The 14,914-nt window shown below is 40.6% G+C and overlaps 1 protein-coding gene across 1 annotated transcript; it reads right to left on the reverse strand.

Moving 5' to 3' along the window:
- Nucleotides 1-1,463: 1,463 nt before the first annotated feature.
- RNF125 (ring finger protein 125) lies at nt 1,464-13,070 on the reverse strand. The gene is made up of 6 exons (XM_054816876.1): nt 12,928-13,070; nt 8,950-9,103; nt 6,412-6,506; nt 4,970-5,060; nt 2,731-2,838; nt 1,464-1,682 (listed from the first exon to the last, which is right to left on the reverse strand). Exons 1-6 carry the CDS (start codon nt 13,068-13,070, stop codon nt 1,590-1,592), a joined length of 684 nt encoding a protein of 227 aa, XP_054672851.1. The 3' UTR covers nt 1,464-1,589.
- Nucleotides 13,071-14,914: the final 1,844 nt, after the last annotated feature.

The following is a 14,914-nucleotide window of genomic DNA, read 5'->3' on the forward strand; positions in this document are numbered from 1 at the left end:
CTTGTAGAACTGCTCATAAAGTTTTGCCATTTTGCAGGGGGCAACTGCCACCAAAGAGGTACATTTTAGATCACCTTTGCATGGCTATTGTACAACCACTTTTTGTACAACCATTATTTTGGTTGCTTTCTTGACAATGCTGCTGCTGCAAGAACAGCACATCTTGCCAATATGAAAAGGGCAGAGATTTGTTTGTGGGAGCAAAGATGGATGAGAGCAGAAGCGGGGAGAAAGCTGTGTAACTGCAAGGGGATCAGAAGGTGCTGTGTGCCAGGGGAAGGACATCCTTTGCTCTTGCCAGGTTTATCTGTATCACTACCAACAAAGAACACTTGCAGCCACAGACAAAACTAAGGACAACAGTCCTACGGTGGTAGCTTATTTCATACATATAAAAAGTTGTGTATACGTTTTTTAGATGTGCAGGAAACCATAAATCCAATAACTTTTTCCTGATATTTTGGCTACTTTGCTCTGGCAGACCAGATTTTTTTTTTTTTTTTTGGTTAGTCAAATGTCCCCACAAATGCCATCTATGGGAGCAGCACCGTCCGTCTCTCTGACTCAGGAGTTTTCATTCCCAAAGCCAGTTCTCAAAGAGAAAGGAAAGCAACTTTCCCAGGCACATGAAACATTGACTCTTTCTCTTTCACAAAGGAGCCACTTTCTGATTCCAAGAAAAACTAGTGAGACCTAAAGTCTGTTGGGAGTTTCCTAGTTAACATGTTACTGTGTGATTAAAGCTACTTTAATCACTGTACATGTTTCTATGCATGAACATGAATTTTAATGTCTTACAGATCAACTGCATCTTTGAAAGATACTGTTATACTGTACATGTAAAAAACTGTACATACGTTTTTTAACTTAGTAAGAATACATTTTAGTTAAAAGATGCTGCCAATCTCTTGACCAGGTTTCTATTTTTTTTTTATTATAAACATAATATTCACTACTTGCTATCCTTTCAAGATAGCTTTCACTTACCAACTTCACTAATTTTGAGTCTCATCGTGCACTGTAAATGGAAACTGATGTACAGTCTTGCAGGGTCAGTAATATTGTCCTTGACAGTAGGTAGTATGCTTGATACTCTTTGTTTGTTGGAGGTTTTTTGGGTGGGTTTTTTTTTTTGGGGGGAGGGTTTTCCAATTTGTTTGGTCCTGTAGCATCTGAAAAGCTGCTGTTTGTCATCTACCTTCGGCATTGTGTTGTTACCATCAACGTACAAAAGACTGGACTGCTCCTGGGATGGAGCTGCAAACTAGTAGGAGAAGCTGCTGCCAACGCCAGTGTATCTGTATACAGGAGCAGCAGTGAGATCAGGACCGTTGTATTTTAGGTAGAGAAACTGACAATATTTTCTTTTATCCTTACAAAAAAATAAAAAAATCCCCACACATTTTTTAAATGAAACTGAAATTTAATTTGAAAAAAAAAAGAATTTAAAACCAAAACCACTTAAGAAAATACCCGCCAACATTTTAAGGTCCACGCAAGTTACTAACACTCCATTAATTGCAAAAGGCTAAATTTTAATGACCATGTTTATCTACAGAACACATTCTTCCACTCTTTTGCAGTAGTCCTTACGCACTGTTTGGATGACTCACATGCACATATTCTAAGAATGACCCATCCAGAACTCTTTCAACAAGAACTTCTCCAACAGTGTCTATGTCCTGAAAGAAAAAAAAAGGATATTTTATTGACTATCAAGATAGTAATTAATGTGTTAATAGATTTAATTTTGACTGCTTGGGTTAGCAGTTAACAAAATTTCAGTGGGTTTACATCCATGTTTAAAGTGTAGTGCCTAACTTTCTACTCCTTAGTGGTAAACACTACAACATAAAGCAAGAGAAATCATTATGAAACTTGAAATAAATGAGCATGTCAAATGCAGAAACAGATTAATTCAGTGATTATGCAAAACCCAACAATGCTAATGTTATTTCTTAGTCCAATTTGGTGATGCATGTTGTATTATGTGTATAGAAATAAATACTCAAGTCTTAGCTATGCTTTATGAAGCTATATGTGTGGGCTGTCATTAAGATGGTATCATACATAGGCCTGTTTCCACCATGTGCATGAATTATAGGTTCAAATTATTAAGATGGTGATTCACCCCTGCCCTCCATTTGGACATCGTTTTCTTCCGTGCTTTTGCCCCATTAAAAAAAATGTTTTATATCTCTGAGATTTTGTCTGAATGAGTATCAAACATTAATATAGGAAAGCACTAACTGATATTATATATATTACATAATTCTTAAGAAATTCCAACAGCGTGCTAATGCTTGTGCTGCATTTTCTATTTTACAGCCCACTCAGCAAACAGCTGCAGGACCTTTCAGAAGTACAACTGTGTCATCTTAGGTTCTTAACAGAATAAAAATGGGTTGTCGAAACAACATTCATAGGTTTTCATTTGAGGCTCTCAAAGTCATTTATAAACAACATTCAGATGTATAATACCTGTGAAGATATGAGGTGACAGAGTACCTTTCCCTTGTCCCACCCTTAGAGAGCAACAGAACTGAGGACAGAATCCATAAGCTGGCGCCTCTGAGTACCAGACTATACTGTTTCTGTACACATCTGCCACACTTCATGACTTGGTGGTGCAGTGATCTGTTCTTTTCATGACTTCTTGATTGTAAAAGATGTGGAAGAAGATACACCTAAAGAAATCAAGCCCAGTAGTTTGAAAATACCATTACTCACTACGTAGTCTTCATAATGGAGTGTATGTCTGAGTTGAAGATGCCTTATAAAATTTCTGCTGAAATAGCTTGGATCTCTCCCAGGTGTTAAACAGCAAATTGGACAACACTATAAATAAATGGAAGGAAGTATTCAATTTTCATATTGGAGATCTTACAGAAGAAATATTATCAGTGTCTAAAAAACCAGAAATGTGAAATAAGTGGATCTCTCATAGCCAAAAGGCATTCTCTGAGCAAGAGGAATACTGCCAGGCACAGCGCACTGTCTGATCAACTGTCAGTTATGCTAATTCCTGCTGCGTAATTCATGTCTGCAGATATCCCAAGGACTGTTAACCTGTATGGATCTGATGGTTAATATATTCCCCCCTACAAGAGTACAGTCATACAAAAGCATTTGTTTTATTCAAAACAAAATTTATCATCCAAACAATTCATGTATCCATTTGTTTATCATTCAAATAATAAACTAATAACAAATAATCCATTTGTTTATCATCCAAGCCACTGTTTTGATGATAAAGTGCTACAAGAAACATACAGGATTTCTCTGGTCATCAATAACAAATTAATTCATCTGTGTGCTTACAACAGAAGTGCCTAAAACACTTCATCAAAAGAAAAGCTGAATTGCTTCCTGTGGGTTCTCTGTAATAGAGGCTGCAGTTGTTGCAACACTTATTTCTTCAAGCAATATCATGAGAACACTGTGCATATGCTAATAAGATGATTGTCATGGAATACACCATGTGTGAATATACTGTGGGAATATACCATTTGTATACTAAAACCAGCTTTATGACATGTTATGGTAATGAGCGTTATGATACAACACACCAAAAATGCAATGCCTTTTTAGAACTAAAAGTCTGATTTGTTTATTCTAAGTTTGAAAGAAAAAAGTTGAAATAGCTATGCCGAATCACTTTTTCAGGTACTCCTGAAATGCTGAAACAGTTACTCCAAAGGTATTTCAGAATTCAAGGGAAGGGTCAGTGTGGCAGTAGCACACAATGAAGTGCACCTCTCAGCATGTTCCCTCTCTTTGCTTTCTATTAATGATAAGGTGTCTACAGTTTATAAACCAGCTAAAGTAGTTATGAAACCAGTATGACTTCAAAGATCACATTTTCATTATCTTGCTTGTAATTTTTACATTATTTGTAGGCAAACATAGTTCTGAATATTGTTTTTTCCATTAGGTTTCAAAGAAATGTGCAACAGAGGCTGTATAACGCATATTACTCACGAGTGTCTCAGAATCAGCTTGTATATGCAACTCTGAATTGAGCAAAGGATTTTATATTTTTCTAAGTTTTAAGGTTTAATTCTGCCCTACAACTACACAATACAGCTATTTATGAATTTGCCCTGAGTGAAAAAATAAGAGCTTATAGACTGATAGGTGTGATAAAAATTATTGACAATTCTTTCAGCTGACCCAAACAAACAGAGTCTAATCTGAAAAATATAAATTTTGGCAAAATCTTATACATCAAAGCATTAGCTCAGATAAAGGTAAACACCACATACACTCGTGAGTGAATGCTTCCTTTAACTTACTTGGAGCTCTGGCTCCAGGATTACTTACTAATATGATCATGGTTAAAGTGGTAAAAACTAGTAGAAGGGAATGGAGTGGGTTTCCCCCATCCCACCTGCTGTGGGAAACGAGAATGTTGGTTGATTTGTCTACAAGTCCTTCAGTCTGTAACCTCTCTAAAACACCTCTTCTGCAAGACGTGAGAACTGGAGTCTAAAATGCCTCAGCAAATAACGATCAGGGAAGTAAATTATGCTCATCAAGATCTGAGTCTACAGCCTGTGGACCTCAGTCCTACAAACAGGGTCACAGTAAGACTTGGCAGCCTCTGTGGACCTGAGTTTAGGTCAGCAGAAATAGCACATGCGGGATTTAAAAGCAGGGAAGTTGCTGAACCTAATAATACTCTCCTAATGTTCTCCTGTATCTGTTGTAAGACCTCCTACACCATTTTCAGTGCTCCTACCAGTGCTCACAATGATAGGAATGCTAACATTTTAAATATTACATGCATGCACGCTTGTCTGTGAGAGAGGGGGAGAGGGAATGACCATAGGTAAGTTTTTCCTCCCGTCAGAACCATTTAAACAATTAACATAATTTATCTTTGTCTGTTTTCTCCTATCACTAATGCTTGCTAGAATTAATCAGTTTAACATGTGAATTCAGTAAAGTATATACGTATGCACATTACCACTGCTCTCCTTTCCGATCTGTGGTAAGTGAAACAGTGGTCCATTAGCTCATCCTCATCTACTTCACACTGGCAATAAGGACAGGAATATCTGGGAATAAGAGGTAGTGTATTGTTACTGGCTGCAGAGACAACTGATACATTCTTAGTACTACAAGCAGTAAAAGAAGTATTTGTATTTCTTTGGCCAGGTATCATTAGAAGCTTCTTCTGCCACAGCTAAAAGGCGGCATGGGTGTATGACGTGTACCTGGGTGTGATGTATGCTACGCTGGCAAAAGGTCAGCCTTGCTAATGGACGCTGTGAACACTGCACGGAACTGTGCCAGCATGTCAGGATATCGATCCAGAAAAGCACTCTGAACATAACCATGACCTTAGAGAAGAATGGATGAAAATACTGAACACTACAGCTACAGATATCATTTAATTGCTGTGATACACTTGGAGCATGCGTGACCAAACTGCCAATTCTCAGGAGCCCTCATTAAGTAGCGACACTTTCTCACAGAGGATTCCTACTTATTTTTTAGTAGAAAGCATGGTCCTATTGCATGGTGGGAACACTGTTTTCAGGTTAGTGCCGTTTTCAAGTGCGTGTGGATAAATGTTCCAAGTTTTTCTGAGAAGGAGATAGGTCTTCTGCGCAAGCAACCTGAATAACGCGTCATTTAGGAATTCAGGTAGCAAAGAGTACAGGGACTTTAAATTACATATATCAAAAAAGCATTGTATAATGATATCAGAATTGTTCCTATTCCTTAATGGACAAAACTAAAGGCCATTGAACTTCAAGACCTCAGTCATTCTAGAATTGCTACACACCTAACTGATTGCTCTAACAGGTCCTGTCCTGAAAGAGAATGAAAGGGACAAAGAATTTGAACTTTTGACATACGACACACCTATATTCTGTAAATATATATATTGTCTATATACACAATAAGTATATAAATAAGAAAAGCTGTCAGTCTTCTTAAAACTATTTCTGAAGAACAAATTATTAGATGAGAGCCCATTAAATTTAGTTTATTATTAGTCTTATGCATTCTGGAAATAACCAATGTTTTCAAGGAGTTTTATTTGAAAGTAAACATAATTCTTCCCCAAGAAAAATAGCAAAAACTGCTGATTTGTCAAAATACTGTTGTTTCTACAAAACAGGTCACATGGAGCTAAATTCTGTCAAAATCATACTAAGTGCAAGTGAAATGGATTATTTTGTAGTCATATACATAAAAAATAGCATGCATTTAAAGTTTTTTATTTGAGTATTATTATTTTAAAATATTAGTAAAGGACTCATGTTCAATTCTATAAAACAGAAACAAGTTCCAATTCAAAAAAAATAAATCTCAGAGTTCTTCTGCCAGTTTGACTTTATTATGTCGAGATAACAAACTCAAAAGCACTTTTGCAATGTCATCATCACTAAGGTTTACCTTGTTACAGCATCTCCAAGCTCCTGTACAGGTCCATAATTTTCTATATATTTTTCACAAGTTCTTAAATGAGCTCTCATTTCACTCAGACACACCTAAGCAATGAGAAGCAGCAGCTTGTTATGTTTTATACCATGACACATCACGCTAATATATCACTGAATATTTTCTAGTTCAAAGCCTTACTACAACATCATGGCTATACCTAGGGAAGAATACGTATCTCCTTCTACTGCTGGCTCAGTTCCTCAAGTATTTTGCTACTGGTTCAGTATTGCTGTAATATATGTTATAATAATAACATTCATCTTATCAGAGTAAAATGAATTAAAGTGAATAATTATTGGTTTGTGGTGATTTTATTTGTCCCTTATGTTGACCCTTAGTATTTTGGAATGTAATTTGGGAGGCAAAAGGGAAACATTTCTAGTTTGGGGAGGGGGAGTCTCCCAGTTCACATCTTGCTCTGTTCTTTAATGGTGAAAATCTAGACCAATTCTGTTAAAAAAAATAAAAAAATTCCAAGTTGAGGGCCCAATTCTGATGTCAGTGAAGTCATCAGCGAAACTCTTTTAGAGATGCATTAAAGCCAAAATTTGGAGTTTATATTGGTGCTGCTACTGGCTGTCCTATTTCCTTCAACTCAGAACCTCCTTATAACAAATCTGATGAAGCACTATCGTGAAGTATTTTCTACGACAAGAAAGAATATGAAATGATATGAAGTTGCCACGTTGAGATATTAAAATATTATTTGCACAGGAACAGTGCAGAGACATTAATATTACTTATAGGTTATTCTATATTCTTAACCTTTAAACACTGATGACCGGTTCTGGTGAATCTTGGTGAAGAAATTGAATATAACCCTGTGCCAGCTGTCTGGGCCATGGCTCCACTACAAATGATCATCCTGACTGCAGATTCCGCAGAATGAAACATGCTCATGCCACAGTCATTTAATTGCAATTTCCACTCCCCGAGTGGAAACTGCAAATGAAATTAGGTTTATACTAACACAGTAATCCATGCATTGGCGTGACTGAGGCACCGCAGAAGCATTTGCCAAGGGTAGTCTGCCAAATATCAGAAACAACATACAAAGGTATCTTGATGCTATAACGCATTAAATGCGCTCTCCTTTTCAACATACCTTAGTGGCCTCACATATGGTTTTACGCAAGAAATACAGCCAACACTTTCTGTGGCCATAAGAAAGATTTTAAGCCGCTGCAGATATCCATAATCATGTCACTTGTTATGCTCTGCCACTCAACAGCAAAAAACAGTACGTAAACTCTACTAAGTATTGAGAAGCCTAGCTAAGCCATACGTAGCTCAGCAGTTCTTAACATACCTGTTACAATTGGGTTCCTTCTGCAAAACTTGATTTTAAAAAAATATTGAAATTAAATTCAATATTTAGCTATTGTTAATATCAAGGTGTTGCAGCTCATGCGTTTCATTGTTAAACAAATCTTTCCCAGATAGAAAATCCATGGCAAAAAGGTAAAGAACCAATAGCGTTAACAACAAACAAACATTTTTGCTGCTTTTCTTATGTTCTCTGTAATTCCCCACAACCCTGCAAATAGCAGTCTTTCCAAAGTTCACACATTTACCTGCTGCTTTACATTTTATGGCATTTTCACACTGCTGCTGCTAGACAAGAAAAATTTAAGGGTATTGTTTTGCAGTAAGCAAGACAGGAGAAATTATAAAAGCCAGAAAAAAAAATAAGGGGGAGTCATATTTAAGCTGTACAGTTGCCTCCCACAAAACAACACAGGTATAAATATATGAGGACTGAGGAGTGTTCGTTATACAGAAAGAGGCACAGAGTAAATATTCACAAACATGGCAGAAAATACTTGTTTTATATGAGTTTTCAAGTAAACGTATATTAATTCAATCTTGGTTAACTGGTTTTCCTATTGATATATGCCCTGTCCTCCACCACAAAGTCCTGTTAACCTTTTGCTCTGCATCTTGCTTTGATGAAATGTGATTAACATGTTCCAGTTCAAACAGTAGCATTTAAAACTTCTTTTGCATGTAAGTGATGTTTCAAAGGCTTTATTTAGATTTAAGGGAAAAAGCTCAGTTTAGGTAGCTTTACCGGGGGGGGGGGGGGTGGTGTGTGTGTTTTAAAAAAATAAAATTCACAAAATTTTCTATCTTTGTCATGTATTTTAGCAGATGCAATTGTGGCCAGGATTTTTATAATTAAGCAATCATAATATATATATATATAAAGATTTGTCCTTTCTCCAGCCAAAGCCAATGTAGGAAGCCAAGAAGATTCAGGTCCCATAGGACCATTAGGCTTAAGCTTAATATTTGCAATCACACTGGCAGAGTGGTTTAGAGCTCTTTTAGATACGGAACTTAATAAATCACAAAAATTTATTCTTCCATCATCATGCTGGTGGAGTTTCTCTGTTCAGACATGCCCCTAAAAAGGGATCTTAATAGTGTTAGTTCTTGTGCATGGACACATCGCTGGAATTATTTAGTAAAGTGTTCAAGGCTGCAAACCTGTGTTTGGCATTCTGTGCAATTTTGGTATGTGCTTTCCATCTTCTTGGCAATATCAGTGGCTGGAATTCCTTCAGAAGGAAGATAAGCGCGGCAGTAAGGGCACGTCCACGCATTACTCTTTAAACTTGCAGAAATACAGGAATGACAGAATCTATACATAGAAAGAAACAAAAACAAATGTGATAATCCCCCCAAAACATGCTTCAAATGAGGCAGAGTATATCAAAATTTTGCACCACATGACATCCCCAGTGTAACACTGGAAGATATTTGTTCTTCTTAGGATACATTGTTAAGATTGGGGGTATTGTCCCTGCAGCTCTGCATTAAGCAGAGCACTGACAACAGACGAGCTGAGCATCCTGGTAGCACTGGAATGTGTGTGACTCATTGTAGAGCAGAAGCGAGGAACCCGTCCCCTGAGGGCCGGGTAAAGCCTGCAGTCCATGATTTCAAAACTTGCCATCACAGCAACGATTTTTTTTTTTTTTTTTTAGTGTTACTGCTGGAAAACATCACAAATACACATACTTATAGCTTACTGTAAATCTTCCTGAGCCCATAAACAGAAGAATACTCCACGCCACTCCTACGATGGCCAAGAATCCAGTTTGTTAAGATGAGGAAAATTTTCCAGGTTGTTAAGATGAGGGAATTTCTCCAATACGTGATGAAGTCAGGAGTTGGAGAATAAGGTTTTAGGCAGCAGTTGCAGGGGAAGTGCTAGGCTGGGGTGTGATAAGTGGTTCGTTGATCTAGCCATCACAGGGTTTGGACTGGAGAAAAGCAGACCTACCTCTGGGAGTGTCTAAGCCACTTCACTTCTCGGTTTTAGTAATAAAAGCAGATTGGATTAGTGGGCACTGCAGCTGCTTCTGCCACCTTTTTGTCAGTTACAGATAAGCTTTGGTGAATCTGCCCGTAGTAGAGATTTAAGACATTACTGTCCTTCACTGTCTGAGCACCATTGCAAAGCCCCAGTGCTAATAGGACAGGAGACGGCCTTACTTTGCAGTAGATTATGGCTCCCCATCACGTCGAGATAAGGATCTGAAGGGTCTCAGGTAGAGTGACAGCCCGGGGCTGCAAGGACGGACAAAAGAAAGGATGCACACTGACTGACTGACAGCCCCTCTGGCTTTGGAGGAGCTAGAAGGAGCTGCTGTGGCAGCCTGCAACCCGCAGTGAGCACATTGCTCAGCATGGGTGAGTGTGCAGACAGCAGATACGTAAGGGCAAGGAGGCGGTAAAAGTCCTTGCACCTCTACGATAAATTTGCACTTGTGCCCCTCTACTAAGCCTCACAGCCCCGCAGCAGAAGCGGCAGGAGGAAACTTATGTCTGCAACCCCAGCTGCATGAATGCAAAATTTCACTTAAATAAACTGCTGACTCTGCACTGAAAGGAGCAGGAACATCTTCTGGTTTGCCAGTGCTGCTTGAAGATGTAAATGCAGTAGCTTCCAGAAGAGAGGCACCTAAACCCATAAATCACTGCAGTCGTGATCAGCAGATCACTCAAACCAGCAAGTACCGGTGGTCTTGCTCTGCCAATTTAGGATGTTGCCACTTGTACCTTCCTGTGCTGCCCCTCTGAAGGTCACTCACCTCTCCTTCTGTCTCCTCTCCCAACCCTCCAGCCCATCAGAAGGTACCTCTCAGATACTTCTACTCAGTCGGGCAGTTTCGTGCTGACCCACCTGCTCTCCCCGTTGCTGAAAGGCTAACCTTTGCACCAGAGCTGCTAAGTCAGGGGTCCACATTGCCCCCACCAGCTCTGCTATGCAGATAGCAACTCCAGCAGAGGAGTGGGGTTGGAAGCTGAGGCAAAACCTTTTTAAGCCAGTGTAAAGCAACTCGCCAAGCTTGCCAGCGTGCTCTGCGACAGCATTTCTAACGTACCTAACAGCCCGTGATCGATCTATAGGAGGATTTCAGATGTAATCTCTTCTTTGGAAGACTTCTTCAATATAGCTCCACTGGAGCCATGTAAAATACAACGGAAGCCTAAGTCAGACAGAAGGTGGTATTTTGCAGTTGCTTCACAGAAGTATAAATGATTACACAAAGTGCAAAGAGAGTACAGCGGAGACCCAGCACGCTCCCTGGCCAAGGATAAACTCCGAATTGTTACACACGGTTTGCCCTCGGGCAGGTTTTAGCTTAGATTATTCCTGTACTTTAGACAAGGCTGAAAAGGTTTCTTTGTTTCCCTGACAAACAGAAGAGTCTTCTATAAATAACCCCGTACAAGGTTCACACGTGTTGTCTGAGAGCTTTTCCCTTTTAATGTCACCCAGTATAAAATCAGATTACCCTTTGCCAGTTTGTTCACCCTCCCTCTAAAACTGTCAGTAGCAGAGAAAAAAAAAAGGTATTATAAAGGATACAAGGATTGGCAAGGAACACTTACAGCCTGCATTATGCACAAATAGCCTGTTGTTATCAAGTCAGTGATTTGTTCTGTTGGCTATAAAAACAATTTGAAAGAATTTCAGGTTCAACAACAAAAAACCCTCCACCCTTAACCCAATTTATCAGTCTGCTTTATTTGTTCAGTCTGTACCTAAGCAGGTAGAAAAAACAAACAAAACTTAAAACACAGCAGGTAGATGAAATAAAACCTAAGCATCTCAGGATATTGACCCTGAACATTGCTAAAGCCCTACTTTTCCACTCTTCTCTTTAACCCTCCAAACAATTGCCTCAAGTCTCCAGAGGCTGCATAACACTTCTCACATCCAACAAAAGCTAATACATTAGTTCTTGAAGATACTGAGGATTTTGTAAGACAGTTGCATTTTTTGACATACATACATACACGTATACGTCTCAGCTCAGGAGCACATAATTTTCCATGATCTGTGACCTGGAATAAATAATGAAAACAAGCCTTCCCAGGTGAACAGCAGAAAAGGTGCAGCTGCTTAGCTGGATCTCTGTTGAGACAGAACTCTGCAAAGTTGCCTATAGTTTCTGAGGCCAACAAGGGGTCTTGTAAACTAAGAAGGGGCTCAGAAACATGCTAGGAAGCCCTGTCATAAATTTTCTTTCTTTTTTTATTTTTTTTAATATTTTTTCCAAAATTATTCCTAAACACCAGCTTAAGCTGTATTTCTGACCGCTGTTATCCCTAGAAGGATGCCTGTGCCAGGTGCCACATTTGTAAAGGGAGTCACTAGCAGATGGTCCATGTTTGTTCTTGCATTTTACACCTGCATACATTGCTCTGTGCTGATTCTAGACGCGATCTTTATGCTATGCTTGCATCTGGACAAGACTGAGATTAGGGGTGATACTCCAATTATGGCTCATATTAAATTTGTGGTGAAGACAACCATTAGAAACACTCACTTGGAATCTGAACCAGAAGAACACGTTCACTCTAGAATAGCTGGGCTAACGCGCTTTTTTTTTTTTTTTAAGTGGTCCAGAATAACTGGCCTTATCCTAAAGCAGCTATCCCAACTGATTTTCTGGCATATCCTACCCTTAACCAGATTTACCTAGGATGAATGTAGGCGTATTTCTAGGTATTTAACAGAAAAAAAAAAAAAAAAGAGCAAGAGCACGGATGTCACAACTTTTTTGTACAGACAGCAGAGAAAGACACAACTCACTTAAGGCAACTGAGTCGTAAACGGGCTGACCCCAGAGCTGCTTCACCTGTGCCCACCGCCTGCTGCCTTACCCTTGCCTATATGGAAATTACTGATGAAAATTGATTACTCTGCGTTCAGGCAGTTCAAAGCCAGCTTTCCCCCTCTCCCTCAGCTTTTCCCTCAGGCCGGGCGAACCCCAGGTGCCCGCACCCCAAACCCCTCCCATTGCCGCACTCGGCACCCCGACCTCCCGCCTGCCTCCGCCGGCAGGAGACATCCCGGGGGGCCGGGCAGCGGAAAGCCCCTTCGCCCGGGCTACCGGTGGCTCCGGCGGTTCGGCCGCGAGGCTCCAGCCGCCGGCCCCGGACACTTACACATGTCCGCAGGGCGTCCGCACGGGGCGGTGCAGCACCTCCAGGCAGACGGCGCACTCGAAGGAGGGGGCGGGCGGCTGCCCCGGGCCCGGCTGCTCCCCCGCCGCCGCCCGGCCCGCACCGCCGCCCAGCGCCGAGCCCATAGCGCCGCCGAGCCGCGCCGAGCCACGCCGAGCCGAGCCGCCCCCCCGGCACCCGCGGGAAGCCCTCGCCGGGCGCCGACCGACACCGCCCCGGCACGGCGAGGGAACCCCGCGGCGCCCCCGCCCGGCACGGCCCGCCTCGCCTCGCATCACCGGCGGGGAGGCGATCTCGGAGAGTCGTCAGTCTCCCCCGTGCTCGGAAAGCGGCGGAGGGACACCCCACCCACCCCACCCCCCCTTTTTTTTTTCCCCCCAAACAGAATTTTATTTCCCTGAGTGCAGGGGTGCTGTGGATGGGGAAGGGATTGAGGTCTTGAAGTATCCGGGCGGTAGGCGTGACCTTGGAATTTTTAAAGCCCAAAAAGCGTCAAAATCAAATAAAGCCAGTATATTTGTTGTGACTCCCTGCAATGCATACTTACAAAGTACTGATACATGTAAGAGAAGTTAGAAAGCCGGCAGTGATGCTGTTTTAACTACCAAGGCGTGTAACTGTTGAGCACAGATGCAACTGACAAGGCACTTACCTACTGCTGCCTACTGCTACTCTTACCTTGAAGCTGATAATTCAGTGATCACTTTTAAAAATAAATTTTCATTAGCACTGGAGATGGCGTTCACTCAGGTGTAGACAGCAATGGCCCACATTCACTGTGCCGGCACGATGGACCATCAGTTACCACTGCCAGAGAACATAAGGAAAGAAATGATGGCTAAAAATTGTAACAATGACAGTAGATCTCTGGGAAAAATTTCTTTTTGCTCTCTATTTGTAAAGGTTATGAAGGACCTCGATTCTCTGTTTTACCTGTTTTCAGCCTCTCACTTCTTCACCCAGCAGTCTGATGATAGCTGTGATGGGGGTGTCTGTGGCAAATAACAACATGGGGCAATGGAAGACAAGAGGTGCGTCCTTGTCTTGGACACAAACGGAGGTTAATTTTAGTGGAGGTTAAGGTGCCCAAGGACTGCTGAGCTGTGGAAACAAAGCTGTGATTTTTCTTCACACGGCCTCTCACATCATGCATCCCCGTGCATGGAGCTTCTCTACCTGCAGTGGAAATGACTGCTGGAGGAATGTGAAAGAGCCAAGGGAGAATCCAGCAAGGAGTTGGACATGTACAAACATCACACAGTGGCCTTAATGCAGCTGTCAAAGCAACCTGCCAAAGCAACTGTTGGGTTATTTTTTGCCTGTGAGGAATAAAAATAAAAGCAGATTCCTTCTAGGTGCCCCCAGACATGTGAACACCTGAAGAACAAAGGTAGTATTCCCACTTATTTCTGCAAGTACTGGAAACTTTACATTTAGTAATGTGCATAAATGAATTGGGAACTGTCTAGGTTTTTCTCATGTCGCTAAAAGTTGTATCTGCTCTACTAGGTACAGTTGGAATAGGTTTCAATATGTTTTGGGCAGTGTATTTTTTATTATGAGAGATTATTACTTTTTTCTTTAGTTTTGAGGAAATTTTAATATAGAATCAGAAAAGCTAATATCTAGACATATCTCAATATATGTATATATTTTCCAGTATCCAATGTATTTTCTGTGACTTAATATTTTTACAGAAGCAAAGTCAATTACAACCCACTTTTGAGTAAGAAATTAAAAGGGAAATGCAGTAGATTTGGCAACCTCCAGGATTAAAGCATCAGCAAGTTCTCTATCTTCCAGTATGCATCTGGCCTGCAGTAAAGCTAGTAATCACCTGTCACAGTGATTTTCTTGGAAATTTCAATCACAGATTTGGTTTTGGAGGAAGATATCACCATTTTCTGGGCCCATACTCTGCAGTGATAATTATCTCATATAAACAGCTTTTAGAGTCATCTTATTAACT

The sequence above is a fragment of the Grus americana genome, chromosome 2 (genome assembly GCF_028858705.1).
Source record: "Grus americana isolate bGruAme1 chromosome 2, bGruAme1.mat, whole genome shotgun sequence".
Classification (NCBI taxonomy): domain Eukaryota; kingdom Metazoa; phylum Chordata; class Aves; order Gruiformes; family Gruidae; genus Grus; species Grus americana.

Excerpts from the sequence above, each read along its gene's own strand:
- RNF125 (XM_054816876.1), bottom strand. The coding sequence starts at position 13,070 with ATGGGCTCGGCGCTGGGCGGCGGTGCGGGCCGGGCGGCGGCGGGGGAG. Across the intron at positions 6,507-8,949 it reads GCACAGAATGCCAAACACAG|GTGTGTCTGAGTGAAATGAG; the intron begins GTTTGCAGCCTT and ends CTCATTGCTTAG. Across the intron at positions 1,683-2,730 it reads TCCATTATGAAGACTACGTA|GACATAGACACTGTTGGAGA; the intron begins GTGAGTAATGGT and ends TTTTTCTTTCAG.